This window comes from Electrophorus electricus, chromosome 18 (assembly GCF_013358815.1).
Source record: "Electrophorus electricus isolate fEleEle1 chromosome 18, fEleEle1.pri, whole genome shotgun sequence".
NCBI lineage: Eukaryota > Metazoa > Chordata > Actinopteri > Gymnotiformes > Gymnotidae > Electrophorus > Electrophorus electricus.
In genome coordinates this window covers 13,591,659-13,614,116 of record NC_049552.1, presented here as the reverse complement: position 1 = coordinate 13,614,116, position 22,458 = coordinate 13,591,659, and the positions used below count along the sequence as shown (strand labels likewise).

Sequence of the window (22,458 nt, the reverse complement as noted above, 5' to 3'; positions counted from 1 at the left end):
CCTGCGATGAACAGTTCCTGAACGATGCCTTCGTGTTCGGCGGCAGTGTTTACCGTGAGAGCTGTACACCAACCTTCATGGGGAAAAGGCCGATAAGAAGGCTTTCTGCAGCCAGGACTGGAACGGACCTGCCCTGTGTGGGGAGATAGCAGGACAATGGTTGCGTCATCACATTGTAGTTTATTAAGCTGTTTACTGCCCTACAATGAGGACTACAAGGAGCTGTTGGAAATGTGAGGTTAATCTATATGAAATGCAAACATTTCCACATTGTCCAGACAAATGGTTTTCCCCATCATATTTCCTGGCTGGCTGTCCTTCCTACAACCTCTGTCTGTGACATCCATCCTTGATACCGACACTGGTGCAGTGTTGTAGGTACTGTGGAGGCAGGAATATAACTACATACAGTTCTGCTCTTAAGTAAAATTGGGATGGATTTGAACTTTTCTGAATAAAAACGGTTACTTTTTAAAACTTAACACACTGCATTTAGAAAAGAAAAAAGCCCAACAAACTGACAGATGATTCCTGACAGATGACGTTTGTTCTAAAAATCCCTACAACAGTTCATTAATTCATTGCAGTTCTATAAGTAACTCAGTAGTACTTTATATTTAAACTGCTGATACTGAAAATTAAAATCCTAAATCCTGTTTTAACTCACTGGCTGCTTTATGGTGTCTACACCTCCCCCCATTCTGACCCTGGGAAAGAAATCAGCTTTTAAATAAAACTCTTTCAACTCATCCCCCCATTTTTAAAAGAGTCATAGGTGGGGAGTTCACTTAACACAAAGTGTACATCAAGACAGATGGCGAGAACACATCGGAAGATGAATGACTTCTGGGCTTCATTTGGTTTGGATTTTCTATTGACCTGAAATTGCTGAAATGTTATTGGAGTCCACATTTTAAGAATTTTAAGAGGTTTCAGTGTCTTAACTGGGCCATTCGTGCAAAACATTCAGACGTGACTAGCTTCAAATAGAACGTCCCCGTGTGAGTTTTTTCTCTGTGTTCTCCAGGTGTTGTGTAGCATACAGGTTACATACAGAAATTCACTTTGAAGAAGGCAGGGGAAAAAGTTCTTCTCTGCCAAGGAGAGTGGTTTCAGGGGAACGGCACTCAACCGGCAGAGGGAGGATGTTGCAGTTTTCATTCCGTGCACTAAGTGCTAAACCTGCGCTCGGGGTTTGGAAAGCGGCTCCCTGCAACTCTGGAGCTCTCGGGGAAGAAGCCCCAAGTTGCTGTTTTACTGTCGCTTCTTTATGAACTTTAGTGACCCGTTGGCCCATTTAGCTCGATTAATTAGGAACATGTGATCAGTTGAATTGAATCGATTGGGTTTTTCTATCTTAAAACACCCCAGGTGTCATCGTTGGACTCCCAGCATCCATGCAGTCTTCTGAGAAATGAAACAGGTGCTTTCTGAAACACCATTATAAAGCTCAATACTTTATCAGTTGTCTATGAATGTATCAGTGGTGTGTGTCGGTCCTGTGTGTATTGCGTGGCTGTAAGTGTGTGCGTGTGTGCAGTGTGTCTCTTATGGAAGCTTTAACAGACACAGAACCCTAATCTCCTTTTACCCATGCGTCTTACCCTTGTTAGCTGCTACTGCCACCATTCCCATTCATAGCTTTAATTAGCGTGTTTATAGACACTGTCAATATCTGTCTTGTGCTCACACACAGTGCTTCTCCCTATAATTCCTCCCCGACGTCCACCCCCGCAATATTTCACAGGAGCTCCTGTGTTACCACCCAGCTTTCTCAAATAATTAATTAGCAAGTTTGTGTGCTTCGAGTAATTCCTCACATTAATTGTTCCTGTCTTGGCGTTCCTCTTATTCACCGGCAGTTCCGCTGTGACCTCCAGAGGGCGCTGTATTTTAATAAAAAATAAATAAAAGAACATTTTTATATACAAGCTTCTGCAATGTCACAACATTCATTTCTGTCCAGAGTTGCATTAATTTCCCCCCCAAGATCTTGTATTGATGATGGGAGATTTGGACCACTGCACAAAGTCTTCTCCAGCACATCCCAAAGAATCTCAATACATTTCAGGTCTGGACTCTGTGGTGGCCAATCCATGTGTGAAAATGATGTCTCATGCTCCCTGAACCACGCTTTCACAATTTGAGCCCGATGAATCCTGGCATTGTCATCTTGGAATATGCCCGTGCCATCAGGGAAGAAAAAATCCATTGATGGAATAACCTGGTCGTTCAGTATATTCAGGTAGTCAGCTGACCTCATTCTCTGGGCACATAACGTTGCTGAACCTAGACCTGACCAAGTGCAGCAACCCCAGATCATAGCACTGCCCCCACAGGCTTGCACGGTAGGCACTAGACATGATGGGTGCATCACTTCAGCCGCCTCTCTTCTTACCCTGATGCGCCCATCACTCTGGAACAGGGTAAACCTGGACACATCAGACCACATGACCTTCTTCCATTGCTCCAGAGTCCAATCTTTATGCTCCCTAGCAAATTGAAGCCGTTTTTGCTGGTTAGCCTCAGTGACAAGTGGTTTTCTTAAGGCTACACAGCTGTTTAGTCCCAATCCCTCGAGTTCCCTTCATACTGTGTGGAAATGCTCTTACTTTCACTATTAAACATATCCCTAAGTTCTACGATTTGATTTCACAACACATTTAAGTGATTGCCGATCACGATCTTTCAAGATTTTTTTCCGGCTACATTCCTTCCTTGAAGATGATGTTTCCCCACTGAGCCTTCCACTTTTTAATAATACGTTGGACAGTTCTTAACCAGATTTTAGTAGTTCCAGCAATCTCCTTAGATGTTTTCTCTGCTTGATGCATGCCAATAATTTGACCCTTCTGAAACAGATTAACATCTTTTCCACGACCACAGGATATGTCTTTTGACATGGTTGTTTAACAAATGAGAAGCCAGGAAGTGTATATATATATATATATATATATATATATATATATATATATATATATATATATATATATATATATATATATATGAGCCGTTATAATTTGTTTGACTGTGCTTCTTTATATTGTAGAAACAGAGCTGTGTTTGTGTTTGTAAGTAAACAGGACCAGCTTTGCTAGGGATGCTTCTCTTTGATTGGTTCTTGGTGTTGCAGGGCTTTATAGTTATGAGTATTTATTTATAGGAGTATTTATTTACATTTTTTAATACATACATTTGCCAGTATTTAATTGTCCTTTCCTGAATTATGGAGATTGACCCAATTCAGCTCTGGAGATATTATTTATCATTTTCTTGTGGATTTGTAGAGCACTTTCAAGAACTTTAACATGTATAAAATGGGTTGGATCTTCTTCCCATGGAGCACATGTGACAGCGCCCCCTGCTGTGGTGCCACGTGTTTCCATCTCGTTACACCTTTATTCCGTCCCTTTAAAACCTCCTTTGGCTTTGATTATTGTCGTTATGTTGAGTTTCTTTCCATTTGTTTGCGCACATTATTAGTTTTCCTTTGTCATGGTTAAACTCACATTTGCTTCCTTCTCTTTTTTGCTTGTTCTTTGCCCTGACAGAAAAAAATTCTGGTAAATTAAGATAACAACAGAAACTTATATATAAAACAGAGGATAAAATGCAACACAATAGCCGAAGGAAAGTACACAAGTCATAAAAAACACGAATTACAGGTTTATTCCTCAGTAATCTGAACAGACGAGTCTTAACCCTCCTCTTGAATGTGTTTAGACTGTCAAGGGCCATCAGGGCAGTGAGATCCACAGCTCAGGGGCGTAGTCAGAATAGGCCGTCTCGCTACTATTAAGTCTGGTGGTGGGCATAGCTGGCAGGTTATTGTCGACAGATCCGAGTTCCTGTGGGAACATGGCTAATAATCAATTCTCTCACTCGTACAATTGGACAGGTCCACAACGGCGTCTAAAGAGTTTCCTACGGTCAGTTGTGAAAGGCCTAGGTAGCCAGTGCAGCTGCCTGCGAACAGGAGCACCGTGCTTGTCAAAACTCTTGCTGCGGCATGTAGCCTTCTGTGCAGGAGATCTTCGGTAGGTCCGACAGAAGATTACTGAGAACCTGGAATAAAGTTGAGCAGCAGACTAGGTGCTTGTGTCCCACTGGACAGTGTCATGTGTTTTACTATGTATGCCACTTTCAAGAACTTTGTAAAATTGATCCTTGTGCCAAATATTATAGAAGTTTTTTCGAAGTCTATTTTCCCCCCATGGTTAACGTGTAAGCCAGTTTGCGTGTAAAGGCTGTAAATATGGTCTGATGTGCGGTTATGGGATATATGCTCAATACATGGTGTTTGACTTGACAGTCTATAGGTCTTGAATTAATAATGCTATAAAGATTGCTCTTCATCCCTAAGGTTCACACTGATTCCTTACTTAGTATTATGGTTGAAGACAGTGTAGTCACAATCATTTTGTATAATTTGTGTGACAGTATCTTATTGTTAGTTTAATTGTGTTTTCATTTATGTAATTAGCTCAATTTTTAAAAGCTTGATAGAACATAATTTGTTTCTAAGGTCCTATTGAGCAATGTGGATTTATGAGATTCTGAAGTTCTGTTACTTTGTTCAGATTCTGCATTGATAGATATCAGATTATGAAGTGTTTTAAAATGATTAAACTATATGTCACTGTTGATATAATTTGGTGTACTGCAATTTCCCGAATTTAGCTTGTATTTATGGTCTTCTGAGTTAGTGTCAGTTGTGAATGTATGCATTTCTGTGCGTTTTGATTCAGTAATGAGAGTATAAATCTGCATTATAAAGGTTTTTTATTAGATCATTTTCTTGGGTTTTGTAGCTCAACACTGAATCTATTATCGCATAATATACTGCACTATTGCCAAGGCATGAAAAAAGGGTTTCACCCCAGAGAGTGTAATCAACTCCAATCCTCGAGTTGATTCTTTAGAGAGCCAGGATTTGGCAGAGTGCCATGAGGGCGCTTTCATTCTTTGTTTACCTGTGGGTCAGCGTGGTATCAAGGAAGTTCAGTTGTGTTTCTTGGGTATTCTTGTCCAAATATATATGCTTTGTGGTGTTGTCAAGCAGATTCAGTGCACGGGGTCGATTCCCTCCAGATCTGTCCACATCTCTCTCATTCTCTCTCTCTCTCTGTCTCTCTCTCTCTCTCTCTGTCTCTCTCTCTCTCTCTCTCTCAAGATTCAAGAGTGCTTTATTGGCATCGTTGTACATAGAACAACGTCGCACAAGTATTGAAATGCGGTTTTAAGTGTGGATATCACAGCCAAACACATTCAGGAATAAATAAAAGTAAACAGTATGACTATGGATAACAATAACAATGGCAGTTGATGAAACATCAAGACATCAATATGCTGTTAAACAGGAAATTGTGCTGAAATGTATAGATGGATGGGAAGGTTATCTTCTCTCAGGTGGTGATATGTTGCTACATATTTTGAAGCAAGCGTTGTGGTCTGCCTCAGAAAGATTACCAGTGTTTCTCAATATATCCTCTACTGGAACAATATTTCACAACATGTCCTTTACTTGCATTTGACTATTTTTATAATAATAATAATAATAATTATTATTATTATTGTTTTTTTTTTTTGTAGTAAATGAGAAAGTGCAGCTCTCTCAAAACCAGCTATTATGTAATGACCATGCAGGTCACACTTCTTATGTTTGTCCTTCTTGAGGGACATGCAGGGCCATAGCCAGTCTATAATTTTAACCTGAAGACATTTTAAGGACTTTAAAAGAGACACAATTCACATGAACTTGAACTTTTTTTTCCATTTAAAAAGTGCTTAATTTGATGACATTTTATTGAACTGTTCCACTTATGAGTACTGTTTGGTGTAAAAAATGTGAACTCTATCCAAAGTCTCCTTCATTCATGATCATTTGTCTGATACTCTATTGAGAGTTTATTAATAATATCTAAAATACCCCCAAAGATAATTCTATGAAAACAAATAGGCATGAATGAGATGAAAGTAAACAGAAATACCATCTTAAGCTTTGCATTCACTTATTTGAGTGGTCATTTAACGCTGCGGTGCATATTTGTACTTTGAAGACATATTACATGATTTCCTCATAGATTTTATGATGCGTGTGAGCCAGGCGGCCTTTAGAAACAGCGCCCTTACAGACCTTAACATGGCCGTGTGAGATCCTTGTAGGGGTCAGGACAGCCGCAGAGACGTTTTCTATTCTTTTTTTCGGAGCTTCTATTCTAGCGACATCTATCAGGATGTTACGACCATTTGGCTGAAGCGTTGTACAATAAATCGCTCGCAGGGGTCGTCCATTCTGTGGTGCATATCCGCCGCACGGTTTTCCCTCTTCTCGACCAGCCGGACAACGGCGCTCCTTTAGTCTTCCTCGTTGTCTTTCAAAGGGCAAACGGAGCCGTCTCCTTCTGTGGTGGCTTTAGCAGCAGGATTGTAACAGCATCTGACAGCAGACTAACCGGCTAAGGGTGAGGAGCTTCGCTGTGTGTTTCACAGATGAAAGTTTGGGACAGCAGAACATCGCGTTAATGGGGAACTAGGCAAGCATAAAGCGGGATATGTTAATTCTGCTAACACTTTTTAAATAATGCTAAACAGTGTTTTCTCACTTCATTTCAAACTTTATTTTTCACTTTTTCTCATTTAGCATACAGATGGAAGTTTTTTTGTTTTTTGTTTTAAGTTCGGCAGTTAAAAACTACAGTTTCACCTAGTTAGCTCTAGCTTTACGACATAAGTATATGCAGCATATTGTAATTAATTACAACACATTCTGCAACTGGGTTTGCAGTACAGTATGCCACAAACCGGTGTATACAGTACAATACCGTATTATTACTCTAATGTGAATTTTAAAAAAAAAGTGAAGCATAGCAGCCTTGGAGGGCTAAACTGCATTCATTACAGTAAACTGAATGGCCTGCCCATATCAGGTTAATTAAACGCTTCGCACAAGCCTGAGTAAGGATGACTTTCCCCACACAGCTTGTTTTTTTAAACATATATTTTGCCCAAAATGCGATACGCTGTTGAGGTGTTGTATAGTGGAACTTACTCCTGTGACTATAGCCAGTCTTTGCTCTGCAAGATCTGAAATACAAGCAGTTATTTACCCAACGAAAGGAAAGAAGCTTCATTGAACTGCAGGGGGGCGGGGGGGGGGGGGGGGGGGGGGGGGGGAGATTTCAATGTCTTGCTTTGATAGGCTGGAGCACTGGGAGAGATCGTTTCCTTTTATGATATGCAAAATTCTTTGTGGAAGGAATGGTGCAATTAATAATTCATTGACCCTATAATATTTATAAACATAAGCCGGTTTGTATTATCAGTGAAGGTAGCTGTCAGATGTCTGAGAAGTGCATGCTGTCATGCGGCAAGTCAGAAAACCCAAGGTTCTGTCTCAGATGTGATTATTTCTGTAGCTAATTGTGGAAGTAAAGTTTAACTCTGCAATAATATGAGTAAAACCCCTTTTAAAAACAGTGTTCATAAAATGATACATGTGAAATAAAGGACAGAAGAACAGATTGGACAGCTTTTGTCATATGCAAGATTCAGAGGCATTTCAACGGTAATATTTTTGGACCAAAATATGGTAATTGCATATCTATTGTCATCTACTGTCATTTTAAAATAATTCTCTGATATGTTTCTGTGCATTTGCTTTATTGGAAACACGTGGGGATTGTGTGAGTGACAGCAGCTCAGAGCTGATAGAGCAGAAGTTCAGCGAAGGTGTCTATGTTGGATGTGATGCTGCCTCACGACAGACTTGTGTACAGCGTGTCACCCTGTTCCAGGATCAGTGTTGCTATACGTGGTTCAGGTTAAAAAATGTTAATGAGCAATGAAAAACCCTGCAATTACATTGCACGCACACACACACACACACACACACACACACACACACACACACACACTATGAAAAACTATTACGCTAATATAACAAAAACTAATATAACTATAGTCATGTGGCATGACAATTTTCACACCTTCATCTAAGACACAAAAAACCCCAACCTTTCTTTAACAGTATTTACACAAGCGTTCTCAAGTTTCCAGAATAAAAGTCATTACCTCAGACATGAACATAACGTCCCAATGATAATCAAAACGCAACATATATGTCTAAAGACAGGTGTAAATATTAACACCCCCTAAAACCTCCACCACCTCCTGTTTAACATTATCGGCTGTTCATCTCAACATTTGTGTCGCTGAAACTTGGCCATTATAAATTCAGTCAGTGGAGAGAGCCACCGTGAAAATATGTGGAAAATAACAGAGCCCTATCTAATGGAAAGTTCATGTGGAGGCAACCAACTCCAGGCTATTATCTTTTTCTGCTGTCAGACCAGTAAGCCCAGGTTCCCCTGACATTCAGCTCCATCCGAGTTGTTAAGCAAGAGAAGAATCGTTTGAAAAGCCGTGTCTTTCCCTCCAGAGTGCAGCTAACCAATCAAGGTGATGGGAGCTATTTATAAAAGAGCACCTGGATCTGTGCTGTAAGCATCGTCAGTGCTGGTTGTGGCATGGCTGTGTACAGTGCTGGAGCTGATTAGGAAAAGTTCTGGTTATAACACACACACACACACACGACTCAGAGCTGACCCTCTGATCTCTGTGATGGAGGCAGGCACAGCTCCTGGTGCACAGCAGGTCCAAACTTATTTTAAATGTTTTTTATTTGTCTGTTGATCACTAAACAAACCCAAACTAACTCCGGTTCTGTGACACTGACAGACAAGTTGTAGATGTTATTTCTGCTGTACTCTTTTTTATACCTGTAGCTCTTTGATAAATCTCTGGAAAAACTAAGAGACCAGTGCAAATTGATCAGTTTCTTTGGTTTAACTATGTATTTGAATATATTTTAATTCCAGGAACTACTCATATTTCTCCCAAATTCCAAATAAAAACATTGTCAGCCTGGAGCATTTGTGTGCAGAAAATGATAACTGGTCAAAATAACAAACAGAAATGCAGTGTTTTCAGACCTTAAATAATGCAAAGAAAACAAGTTCCTATTCATTTACAAACAGCACTATACTAACTTGGAAAGGGTTCAGAAATTAGTATTTGGTGGTATAACTCCGATTTTCAACCACAGCGCTCGTGCGTCTAGGCAATGGACAAGGTGTACATGGGTTGAAATTTAGCAGAGTATGGAATGGAATGGCCGGCATACGGGCAGAGCTGAAATCTTCGGGTCGGCTCCTATGGTTTTCCAGCCCTGTATATTTCCTTAGCATAGGCTACTTTAACAGCGAGTCTGCTGACTTCTACATTCCTTTAACAGTCATGTATTTGTATAAATATTCCTAATGCTTCTATGTACATGTTATACATTTTTAATGTTGAGTATGTTTGCGTTTACCCGATACCCTATTTATTCCAGTTTAGTAGTCAGTATTGCCTGTGTACCTGTGTCCTATCAGTGTTATACTCCAGTAATTCAGCAGATTCCATCATATTAAAGAAAGATCCTGTAGCTGACAAGTACTGGTGAAAAGAACCTGATTCTGGATCTATGTATTTTCACTGAACAGTGATGATATGTCACATGCCATAAAACAAAACTCTACAAACAAACCAGCCAGAAAACAAGGAATTGCAAAGCAAGTACATATATTTTCCACACATAGATTAAAACAGTAAACCCCCTCAGGCTATGACCGATGTCAGGAACTCTCCAAGCAGGTTAGAGATTTGCCTCCTGTTCTCGTACATACACCCAACTTTCCAAACTGTTGATACGACACCTTTTCAAACGCCGGCACTCGGCAGCCCACTCTTGGACTGAAGAAACCTTCTTAACCTTCCATCTTCTGAGAAGAACGTGTCTGTCTATCGTGACACTGGTGCAGAAACTTCTTACGTCCATATCATTAAAAAAAAAAAAAAAAAAAGTGGTTCTCAGCAATCCCACAGAGATGATCATAAATCCTGAAACTCTTGAACTTTATCACGGGGCCAAAAACATGTTACCATAAACATAAACCCATCTTAAAATTAATTGCACTGGCAAATAAAATACATTTGTTTATTAATGTTTATTTTTGAAATAAAAACTGAAGTCCTCATTGGTGCCAGGCAAATGACCCCCCCCCCCCCCCCCCCCACACACACACACACTGAAAATGTTCATTATACCTTCAGTGGCGTATCTTAAAACTGGAGGCCCTGTGCTTTCATTTATTCTGTTAATTTATTCAATTATTATTATTTTTACCAATTAATCAGACTTGTTCACACCTCAGCCAGGGCATGCATTCCTTGTTGAGAATGCAGGTTCTGTGTTGTCTTCCAGAGACACGTGACAGTCATCTAATGTCTTCTTCAGGTGTGGTGCAGTTAGGTGTGATTAAGCGATTTGCGCAACCCAGTGATGTAGCATTTCGAGTTTCCCCCCTTTGGGAGAAAAAGGAACTCTGTGTCATGATGGTGAAACGGGTCTGACCTGCAGTTGTCCACCGACAGTATAAGAGCGCCCAAGCCTCTTGTAGCTCTACTGCGCACTCCAAGACGATGATGAAGGTTGTGAAGATGAAGGTGTTGGTGCTAGCGGTGGCAGCACTGCTGCTGAAGGTGGACTCTCAGCTCACGGATGACGTGGCGGAATATCTCCTGAGATTAAATGATCGTATCAATGCTCTGGAAAAATCCTGCACAGGTAAAGCTCACTCCTGCTCGCGTCTTGAAGGGTTAATAACCGTGTGGACAGGACACAGTCTGTTGCTAACAATAATCTTGCTCCAAATATTTCCCTGAGTACAGTCATCCAGATTTGCCTAAATATGGATCTACACAGGAAAAAATAGTTCTAATAGTGTGAAGGTCAAGCCAGTAAAAATGTAAATCTCGAGGTAAAATATCACTCCCTCCCTGAGGTGGAGCAGGGAGGAGAAACGCAGCGTGTTCAAACTTCATCCTGTAAAACATAATAATCTTATTTCCTCCAACTTCATATTTTTGGTAAGGCTGCTCAATTTATAAATCTGGCAGAAGGTGAAGTGCAGTCAGTTTATTTGTTTAGGTTAAGTCAGCATTTTTACACTGCTTCTCTACCAAATTGACCCCTCACCCCCATTTAATTAGAGATAAATATCGAAGAATCCCATATTAGAACAGGGTTAGACTTGTGCACAGAGCTCTGTGGCTAGATCCAAACCTGACCCTCAACCCTCAGACTGGCTGAGCTACTCAAACATCTGGGATCAGAGTGTCACCAGCATCTGGCTAAGTCAGGACACCCTCTGGTTCTGATTTTATGTTGTGACCAGCTTTGAATGTATACCACTGAGTGTGTGTGTGTGTGTGTGTGTGTGTGTGTGTGTCGGATGGATTAAAATATAAGCGCACGTTTGTGTATTCACTTGTGTGTTTGCACTGTGAGGTGGAGGCAGGAAAGTGGTGTTCTCTGTGGTGCATCGGCCTTCTTCGATTAAGGGCGATAACGTTGGAATAACAGGACCCTACGATGTCGCCTCTGTCCTCGTTCACAAACATGCCATAACCAACATCGGCAATGCCTACAACACACAAACAGGTAATCTTCACCAATACTCCGTGTAGAATTGTGTGTGTGTGTGTGTGTATTAGGAGAATATCTATGTGTGCATAATTATTGGTCAACTATTTGTAACAGCCCGAGTGCCGCAGGGCAAGGAGCAGGACATACAGACTCCCTCGCTGGAGACAGACATTTATTACCCACGAAAAAGACAGCGGCACTCACATATAACATAAACAGTGAACATGGATAGGAATACGGCTAACGTGAACAATGACCGACAATGATGCAAACACCAACAGGGGTTTAAATACATGCAGACATAGCGAGACTAACCAGGTGCAGGTGTGTGTGCTAAGCAACATAGGTGTGGTTACAAACGAGACTAACTGTGAATTCCCTCTGCACGCGGCAGCCGTACCATGTGACCAGTGGCAAGGGGAGTGTTCCGTGACACTGATAGTGTGCAGAAAATTGTATAAATGTACAAAGATTTTCCCGAGAAACTGAGCGTTTGTAGATAAAGTTTTGTCCTCTCTTTCACTTTAAATGTAACTTTCAAATATTGCAAGTTTGATGTAACGGTTGATGAACACATACTTCAAATTTGTAAACAGCAAAGTATAGTGTTCTCATGGTCAGAACATATATTACGGTGTTAAGATATCACGTAATCTGCCTATAGTTATATTAGTATAATCATTTTTGATGGTGGTCTTTGGTGTGTGTGTGATGTGTTTCCAGGGATCTTCACTGCCCCAGTCAAGGGAGTTTATTTTTTTACTTTCACCACATACAGCTGGGTGTCTGGAGCTGACATCGGTGTGAGTTTGTACAGGAACAATGAGGAAATCTTACTGATTTGGGAGACCCAGGATTGGGGCGATAACGAGGATTATGCCAGTAACTCAGCAGCACTGATCCTGGAACAGGGCGACAGGGTGTACATGAACCTGCCCAAAGGTTTTCAAGTGGCTAGCAGCATCACAAGCAACCTACACACCTTTAGTGGATTTCTGCTCTATCAGCTCTGAGCTCACACTGCCTCTCACACAATCTCCATGTGCTTCCAATAAGACAAATACACAGAAACATATAACATTCAATAAACAAAGAAACACAGTGCATTTAAATGTTGCATGACAATAAATATGCATTTACCATCCGCATATTGGTCCTTTAGTTAATATCCATCAATTATAAATACTTTCAATTCAATTGTCTTGGTTGTGTTAATACAGCATTTAAAAATCACACACAAAAACCAGGTGTGTGATCACAAGATTTTTCAGCAAAACGTATCCATTGGCAGTATTTTACGGACAAACCACGTGAGGTTACACGAGAGGGTCCGTGTTCTTCTCACGTCTGACATGTTCCAACATGCACTTATATTCTGGCAAAGCTAAACATGTCTGTCATGCTTATAAATATTACCGGTTCAGGTGCTAGTTCACTCTTCCTACTACAAAGAATAAACCTGCAGGGCGCTGCAGAAAAAGAGGATTAGTTATTAATGTTTTCCCTTTCTTTGAGTGATGGGTGTTATCTCTGTGAGCTCATTTTCACTGAACAGTGATGATATGTCACATGCCATAAAACAAAACTCTACAAACAAACCAGCCAGAAAACAAGGAATTGCAAAGCAAGTACATATATTTTCCACACATAGATTAAAACAGTAAACCCCCTCAGGCTATGACCGATGTCAGGAACTCTCCAAGCAGGTTAGAGATTTGCCTCCTGTTCTCGTACATACACCCAACTTTCCAAACTGTTGATACGACACCTTTTCAAACGCCGGCACTCGGCAGCCCACTCTTGGACTGAAGAAACCTTCTTAACCTTCCATCTTCTGAGAAGAACGTGTCTGTCTATCGTGACACTGGTGCAGAAACTTCTTACGTCCATATCATTAAAAAAAAAAAAAAAAAAAGTGGTTCTCAGCAATCCCACAGAGATGATCATAAATCCTGAAACTCTTGAACTTTATCACGGGGCCAAAAACATGTTACCATAAACATAAACCCATCTTAAATTTAATTGCACTGGCAAATAAAATACATTTGTTTATTAATGTTTATTTTTGAAATAAAAACTGAAGTCCTCATTGGTGCCAGGCAAATGACCCCCCCCCCCCCCCACACACACACACACACTGAAAATGTTCATTATACCTTCAGTGGCGTATCTTAAAACTGGAGGCCCTGTGCTTTCATTTATTCTGTTAATTTATTCAATTATTATTATTTTTACCAATTAATCAGACTTGTTCACACCTCAGCCAGGGCATGCATTCCTTGTTGAGAATGCAGGTTCTGTGTTGTCTTCCAGAGAAACGTGACAGTCATCTAATGTCTTCCTCATGTGTGGTGCAGTTAGGTGTGATTAAGCGATTTGTGCAACCCAGTGATGTAGCATTTCGAGTTTCCCCCCTTTGGGAGAAAAGGAACTTTGTGTCACAATACCGAAACGGGTGTGATGTGCAGTTGTCCGCCGACAGTATAAGAGCGCCCAAGCCTCTTGTAGCTCTACTGCGCACTCCAAGACGATGATGAAGGTTGTGAAGATGAAGGTGTTGGTGCTAGCGGTGGCAGCACTGCTGCTGAAGGTGGACTCTCAGCTCACGGACGAGCAGGCGGAATATCTCCTGAAATTAAGCGATCGTATCACTGCTCTGGAAAAATCCTGCACAGGTAAAGCTCACTCCTGCTCGCGTCTTGAAGGGTTAATAACCGTGTGGACAGGACACAGTCTGTTGCTAACAATAATCTTGCTCCAAATATTTCCCTGAGTACAGTCATCCAGATTTGCCTAAATATGGATCTACACAGGAAAAAATAGTTCTAATAGTGTGAAGGTCAAGCCAGTAAAAATGTAAATCTCGAGGTAAAATATCACTCCCTCCCTGAGGTGGAGCAGGGAGGAGAAACGCAGCGTGTTCAAACTTCATCCTGTAAAACATAATAATCTTATTTCCTCCAACTTCATATTTTTGGTAAGACTGCTCAATTTATAAATCTGGCAGAAGGTGAAGTGCAGTCAGTTTATTTGTTTAGGTTAAGTCAGCATTTTTACACTGCTTCTCTACCAAATTGACCCCTCACCCCCATTTAATTAGAGATAAATATCGAAGAATCCCATATTAGAACAGGGTTAGACTTGTGCACAGAGCTCTGTGGCTAGATCCAAACCTGACCCTCAACCCTCAGACTGGCTGAGCTACTCAAACATCTGGGATCAGAGTGTCACCAGCATCTGGCTAAGTCAGGACACCCTCTGGTTCTGATTTTATGTTGTGACCAGCTTTGAATGTATACCACTGAGTGTGTGTGTGTGTGTGTGTCGGATGGGTTAAAATATAAGCGCACATGTTTGTGTATTCACTTGTGTGTTTGCACTGTGAGGTGGAGGCAGGAAAGTGGTGTTCTCTGTGGTGCATCGGCCTTCTTCGATTAAGGGCTATAACATTGGAATAACAGGACCCTACGATGTCGCCTCTGTCCTCGTTCACAAACATGCCATAACCAACATCGGCAATGCCTACAACACACAAACAGGTAATCTTCACCAATACTCTGTGTAGAATTGTATATATGTATGTATGTGTGTGTGTGTGTGTGTGTATGTGTATATATATCTTGGGTGCATAATTATTGGGCAAATATATATATATATTTGCCCAATAATTATGCACCCAAGATATATAATTAATTCAAAATTCTTTTACGGAACACACGTGGTTTGGCCCGCCATGTGCAGTGGGAGGATCTGTGTTTGTGGCCACGCCTGCACCTCATCTTGTCTATGTATATGAACCCTCGTCAAAGAGTGCAGGATGTTGGTCGTTGTTAAGGTAGCGTGCGTATGTAAGTCAGACGTCATCGTTGTGTAGACAGTCTGTGTTAAATGTTCACTTTGTGTTGTACTGTTCAGATGTGTTTACGTTCACTGTTTTGTTCTCTGAGAGTGCCTGGTTAAATGTTATTAAATGTCCCACAAAGTCAAGGGAGAGTCTGCATGTCCTGCTCTTTGCCCTTCGGCACTCGGGCCGCTCATTACAAATTCAAATTCAAAATTGTAGAAATATACACAAAGTTTCCAGAGAAACTGAGCGTTTGTAAATAAAGTTTTGTCCTCTCTTTCACTTTAAATGTAACTTTCAAATATTGCAAGTTTGATGTAACGGTTGATGAACACATACTTCAAATTTGTAAACAGCAAAGTATAGTGTTCTCATGGTCAGAACATATATTACGGTGTTAAGATATCACGTAATCTGCCTATAGTTATATTAGTATAATCATTTTTGATGGTGGTCTTTGGTGTGTGTGTGATGTGTTTCCAGGGATCTTCACTGCCCCAGTCAAGGGAGTTTATTTTTTTACTTTCACCACATACAGCTGGGTGTCTGAAGCTGACATCGGTGTGAGTTTGTACAGGAACAATGAGGAAATCTTACTGATTTGGGAGACCCAGGATAGGGGCGATAACGAGGATTATGCCAGTAACTCAGCAGCACTGATCCTGGAACAGGGCGACAAGGTGTACATGAACCTGCCCAAAGGTTTTCGAGTGTCTAGCAGTACCACAACGAACATACACACCTTCAGTGGATTTCTACTCTATCAGCTCTGAGCTCACACTGCCTCTCACGCAATCTCCATGTGCTTCTAATAAGACAAATACACAGAAACATATAACATTCAATAAACAAAGAAACACAGTGCATTTAAATGTTGCATGACAATAAATATGCATTTACCATCCGCATATTGGTCCTTTAGTTAATATCCATCAATTATAAATACTTTCAATTCAATTGTCTTGGTTGTGTTAATACAGCATTTAAAAATCACACACAAAAACCAGGTGTGTGATCACAAGATTTTTCAGCAAAACGTATCCATTGGCAGTATTTTACGGACAAACCACGTGAGGTTACACGAGAGGGTCCGTGTTCTTCTCACGTCTGACATGTTCCAACATGCACTTATATTCTGGCAAAGCTAAACATGTCTGTCATGCTTATAAATATTACCGGTTCAGGTGCTAGTTCACTCTTCCTACTACAAAGAATAAACCTGCAGGGCGCTGCAGAAAAAGAGGATTAGTTATTAATGTTTTCCCTTTCTTTGAGTGATGGGTGTTATCTCTGTGAGCTCGTTTGGAGAGGTCTCCTTTAAAAAGAGACCTACTGTCCTTAGTGGGGCTTCCTACAGATGGAGGTAAACCGACCCACAAATACACACACACACACCCATCCCCCACCCTCTGACACACACACACACACACACACACACACACACACACACACACACACACACGCCTAAGTCAGTGTGACCTTACCTGACCTTACACACTTCTGCTTCATCATGCTAGGGGACTAGGCGCTGGAAATGGCGTTCAGACAGTCAGCTTTTTCAACAGCCGTGATGGAGAGAGAGAGAGAGAGAGAGAGAGAGAGACACGTCAGAGTGCAGAACGGCACCTGACGTGCTGCGAGGAGCAGAGCTCTAAACGTTACATGAACGGCAGAAAGAAAAGATGGCACATATGTGTGTTGTTCCTGGTTCCTACTCTGTGTTCCTGGTTTTCTGACACCCCAGTCCACAGAGAAGGAGACGAAACCATGAGGAGCGGAGGTAAAGAAGACGTCCACTCCGCCATGCGCGCTGCGCTTGACGTGACCGTGCCTCGGTGCAAAATGCCAGGTTATTTGGAGAGGCGAGGCTCAGTTCTGAACAGCAGGAGGCTTGGGTCTCCTCTCTACCGGCCGTAGAGCGGCGGAAGACGTGGAGATTAGAGTTAAGAAAGGAGAGAGCAGATGGGTCAGCCATCTGGCGGGAAAGAGAAAAGTGTCCGAGCAAGAAGAAAGTCTGCTGAAGAGAGAGTGACGAGGGAGAGCCGTGCGCTTCAGTTGGGCTGAAAATGTACTATTGCCGTCCCCGACTCCCGATGTCCACGGTCCACCTTAGCCGTGCCTCTCACACCTCGCTTATATGGTGCTTGTCAAACAGTACCTCGAATCCGGACAGTACACTTTGTCTTAAAGTCAACCAAAAAACCTCATTTGAAGGCTGTATTATTGAACCTTTTTTTTTTTTAGCTTAAATAATACATTGCTAGCAGTGGAAGTTCCAAAGAGAGTCATTACAAAACAGAAATCGGGGCGCCTCGTGTTTCGCATCCGACCAATCAGGACAGTGCAGGCTGACGCGTCATGACATGCCACGTAACGGACGCTAACGGCCGAGTCCGCTGGCCGATAGCGAGCCAGCGACCTAGCTCGTGCACGAGTGTTAGCTTCGCTGTTGCTAGCTAGCGGCGTTGGTCTGAGGGAGGCCAGCAACGGCGTGCCTTGACTTTTGCATCCTTCATGTCACATGGATGATAGTAAATGAGATGTTCATATCTCCACATTTCTTTTTTAAAAAATGGCAAAAAATTATTATTTTTTTTTTAAAATATAGGGTGACTTAAACCTTGGCAAAGGAGAAGGGAACACTTGTCATCACAGACGAATAGAAGCACAGAGCCAGAAAAATCCATTTTCAATGCAAAACAAACATACTGTTCATTAAACAACTATAACACGAAACACATACAACACTAAACTCATACAACATGAAACATACAACACAAAACACATACAAAACAAATACAACACGAAACCCATACAATATAAAACACACAACAGGAAACAGATACAACACAAAACACATACAACACGAAATGCATACAACACGAAATTCATACAACACGAAACACACAACACTAAACTCATACAACATGAAACATACAATACTAAACTCATACAATGAAACACACAACACAAAACACATACAACATGAAACATACAACACGAAACACATACAACACTAAACACACATGAAACACAACACGAAACATGCAACGTGAAACACATACAACACTAAATTCATACAACATGAAACATACAACATGAAACACATACAACACAAAACACATACAAGACAAAACATACAACACAAAACACATACAACACGAAATTCATACAACATGAAACACATACAACACTAAACTCATACAACACAAAAGATACAACACACACAAAACAAAACAACACAGAACACCAAACATGTACAACACAAAACACACAAGAAACGCATACAACACAAAACACATACAGCACGATGGTGAAACATTCTAACACACTAATTAAACTCGAAAAAGATACAACTTAATAAGCCAAATATAAACAAATCCAGGTATCCTACAACACAATTAAAAAACGTATTTTAGCCTAATTACAGGGTGCGGGCAGGCGCACGGCATCCTGGGAGTTCTCACCGCGCCCTCCCCTACTGCCTGTCTTTCTCTAATCCAAGCTGACGCTGCAATATTGTCCCTGAACAACTAGTACTTTAATGCAAATTTGACCTCTCTGATCTGGCTAATCCTTGTGTTGCATAATCTACTTTGCCCCAAAGTGACAGCTCTGTTTCCCTCCCAAAGACCCTTTCAGAGGGAACATTCTGGAAAGGGGCCGCTCCTACTAACAATGTCATCTGCACTCGAACCCCATGTTCGCTGCATTAATTGTAGTTATCAGACGTTGGTGATTTTTGCACGAAACCACATGAAATAATGAGCGCGCCCCTGAATGAGGCCAGCGTTCGGACTATAAATGCACTACTGTCAGAGGGGGGCGGTGGGCCACATGACATCGTTCTTTAATATAGTAGTGAGAGGGCCATCATTATATTAGTATTGTAATGAACAGATTGCTAAAAATGAAAACTTTTTTTTAGCAGCTAGCCAATAAAATCACAGCCCCTAGCCCATAAGACGCGCCAGAAGCTTAAGACAGTCTAAAAACAGGTCACAGACACATTTAGAACAGGTTTAGCCTAAACGTTGTTTATTTATCAGTACATATTTAATAAAAGGGATCATGCTGGCATGTCCTGGTGGGAGTCTCATCCTAATCTGTCAGTGACAGAGGTGGCAGACCTGGGAAAGGCAATTAATGTACATGCAACTGAGGTCAGGGTCTGCCCACTTCTGGGTATGTCCAGCGTGTGTGTGTGTGTGTGTGTGTGCATGTGTCATGTTCAGTGTAATATGGCCTCAGAGACTCAGGTGTGTGTGTGTGTGTGTGTGTGTGTGTGTTGTAATGGCTACACACGTGCGCACACACACACGTGCACACACACACACACACTCACACACACACTCACGCACACGCACACACACACACACACTTGCGCGCGCACACACACACGTGCGCACACACACACACGCGTGCACACACACACACACACACACACTCGCGCACACACACACACTCACACACACACACACACTCACACACACACACACACATGCGCGCACACACACAAACACACACACACAAACACTCATGCACATGCACACACACACACACTTGTGCACACACACACACACACACACACACACACACTGTTGATAAGTGTGGACATAAACAGGACTCCCATTACTTCTTTGTCTTTCTGTCTCTGTCTCTCTGTATCGCTCTTCCGCTGGGAAGCATCACCAGGCCTACGGGTCAGGGGCGTGGTCAGCTCTGTAATGCTACCTATTGACAAGCACGGTTTGTTCACTAGCAGGTGCTGGGGACCGGGGCGGGGCAGCTGATGCTGGGCTGGGCAGAATGTGTTACGCCGGAGGAACAGCGAGACGCTGGGGGTAGAGGCAGTAACAAGCTCCGACCCTTAAAAAGATCAAAGTAATGATATTTCTGAAAGGCCAGATGCCAGAAAAATAGATGCCAATTTATACCAGGCAACAGAAGACTTGAATGCACCTTAAATTACTCCGCACAGTGCCAGCCTGTCTGTGAGATGGCATGCATTAGTAAGTCGTCCCGTGTCGCCAAAGGAAAAGAGGTCTCTCAACAAGACATCTATATGCTGTTTTTTCAGAGCAAATTTGTCTAAAATTGTACATACACGGCATGAAGAAGATACCTCGTTATACGGCCATGATTAGCAGTTGCCAACACAGTTTATCGGCACTTTCTTGCCATCGTCCCCAAACCAACCCCCCCCCCCAGGAAGCAGTTTTGGTCACACTCTTTGTAAACATTCAAGTAATGGCCATAACGTCCTTAGTCACCCCGTGCTGTACTGCTCTGTCGGCTCAGCGAGCGATGATTAGTATTCATCTAACCCCTGATGTGGTTGTATACTGGATGACGTGTGACATTTTTCATAGCTGGTGCAAATTGCCTTCATTAGTGTACTGAATGTGTCAGCTTTTACTTCCTAAAACCAAACCCAAAAATGCGCAAGTTAACACCAACCGTGTCCTGGTGCCCCCGAAAGGGCTCCGACCCAGCGACCTTGAGCGGTGGCAGCCGGTAGCCGCACTGCACGGTGCCAGCAGGGTCGAGAACTGGGTCGCGCCGCTGATGGATACTACAGAGGATGAGGTCTCCTCTCCAGCTCTGGACGGCGCGGACGGCTTTCTTTACACCGCCTTCCCTGAAACTGAAGTGGCTGACAGGATAAGTGATAGAAGGAGCGAGAGAGCAGCAGAAGAAGTACGGCAGAGACATCCAAAACCAGACGTGCCTCCCTCCGAAAAGAAGAAAACGCATAAACCCTCCCACACACTCACACACGCACGGGCGCTGGCACACCACTCACTTTGGAATGTGTCACGGTGCGGAGCGCATCCACACGCCCACACGCGTGGTCCGACGCTGTGGAGAAAAGTCACCGTTTGTGATTTTGTCTGGCATGGAATGGCAGAAGAGTTGAGGACAGGGCTTCAAATGCTAAATGTCAGTCACAGATGAAGGCGAGCGATGGGGGAGAGGCACAGAGGGAGGGTGTTTGGAGGGGACATCTCGCCGCTGTTGCTGACAGCCACAGGTAGATGCCTGGTGACGGGACACGCGTGCTTTGCCAGAGAGGTGGACCAGAAGGCCGGAGCAGAACGTCAGAGGTTTTGTTAGCTCACCTGTAGAATGCTTCCGGCCTATTTATACGCTGCTAAAAGAACTATAGAAAGATCAAGCAGTGCGGCGGTTTAAGCAGAGAGGTCCTTAAACGATGTGGAAGGATGCGGCATAGGGGTGCAGAATCGTTGGAAGGAAATGTGGAAGAAGAGTGACAGCCATAAGAGGGGGCACGTTACCCAGCCCCCCGGCTGAAGTACCACCCGGGTCACGTTAAGAGGGGGCACGTCACCCAGCCCCCTGGCTGAAGTACCACCCAGGTCACGTTAAGAGGGGGCACGTCACCCAGCCCCCCGGCTGAAGGACGACCTGGGTCACAGAAATGGGAGTCAATCGCTTGCTTTGAGTTACTGTGCCTGTTGAAGCCTGAGGGGCACACACACAGAGCCTTACCATCAGCATTATAGAACACATACACACACACACGCACGCACACACACACACACACACGCACGCACACACACACACACACACACACACACATACACGCACACACACACACACACACACACACGCACACACACACGCACGCACACACACACACATACACACACACACGCACACACACACGCGCGCGCACACACACACACACATACCAGCACATGGTCAATTACTTACATGCACACAAAGCACACAAAGGGACCCTTAGCATTAGCACTATAGAACGAACACACACACACACACACACACACACAGAGAATCTGTCCTTTTCATACTCTGCTGTCTCACTCCTGTTCTGACTGCATTTATATAACTCGTAGAAGAATGGGGTCTCACTTACTGGTCTATTGGCCACACTAAACTGCGATTTTCAGCGTTTCTTTAATGCGCTGCCTCTTTTCAGAAGAAATAATTTTCTAACTGAAGGGTCATTTTAAAACACCACACTGACAATAATAATTGCAGGCTATTCTACCCTAATAACAGCAGAATAACGGTAATAGCTGAGATATTATATGGTATT

The 22,458-nt window shown here is 42.5% G+C and overlaps 2 protein-coding genes across 2 annotated transcripts; both read left to right on the top strand.

Moving 5' to 3' along the window:
* The first annotated feature begins 10,455 nt into the window (after positions 1-10,455).
* Positions 10,456-12,861, top strand: LOC118243007 (complement C1q-like protein 2). Its single transcript, XM_035536533.1, has 3 exons — positions 10,456-10,669; positions 11,393-11,545; positions 12,254-12,861. Exons 1-3 carry the CDS (start codon positions 10,525-10,527, stop codon positions 12,541-12,543), a joined length of 588 nt encoding a protein of 195 aa, XP_035392426.1. The 5' UTR covers positions 10,456-10,524; the 3' UTR covers positions 12,544-12,861.
* A 1,103-nt stretch (positions 12,862-13,964) lies between these two features.
* Positions 13,965-16,465, top strand: LOC113569428 (complement C1q-like protein 2). The gene is made up of 3 exons (XM_035536534.1): positions 13,965-14,205; positions 14,917-15,069; positions 15,858-16,465. The coding sequence occupies exons 1-3, from the start codon at positions 14,061-14,063 to the stop codon at positions 16,145-16,147; spliced, it is 588 nt and encodes a 195-aa protein (XP_035392427.1). The 5' UTR covers positions 13,965-14,060; the 3' UTR covers positions 16,148-16,465.
* Positions 16,466-22,458: the final 5,993 nt, after the last annotated feature.

Excerpts from the sequence above, each read along its gene's own strand:
- LOC118243007 (XM_035536533.1), top strand. The coding sequence starts at position 10,525 with ATGATGAAGGTTGTGAAGATGAAGGTGTTGGTGCTAGCGGTGGCAGCA. Across the intron at positions 10,670-11,392 it reads TCTGGAAAAATCCTGCACAG|GTGGAGGCAGGAAAGTGGTG; the intron begins GTAAAGCTCACT and ends TTGCACTGTGAG. Across the intron at positions 11,546-12,253 it reads TGCCTACAACACACAAACAG|GGATCTTCACTGCCCCAGTC; the intron begins GTAATCTTCACC and ends ATGTGTTTCCAG.
- LOC113569428 (XM_035536534.1), top strand. The coding sequence starts at position 14,061 with ATGATGAAGGTTGTGAAGATGAAGGTGTTGGTGCTAGCGGTGGCAGCA. Across the intron at positions 14,206-14,916 it reads TCTGGAAAAATCCTGCACAG|GTGGAGGCAGGAAAGTGGTG; the intron begins GTAAAGCTCACT and ends TTGCACTGTGAG. Across the intron at positions 15,070-15,857 it reads TGCCTACAACACACAAACAG|GGATCTTCACTGCCCCAGTC; the intron begins GTAATCTTCACC and ends ATGTGTTTCCAG.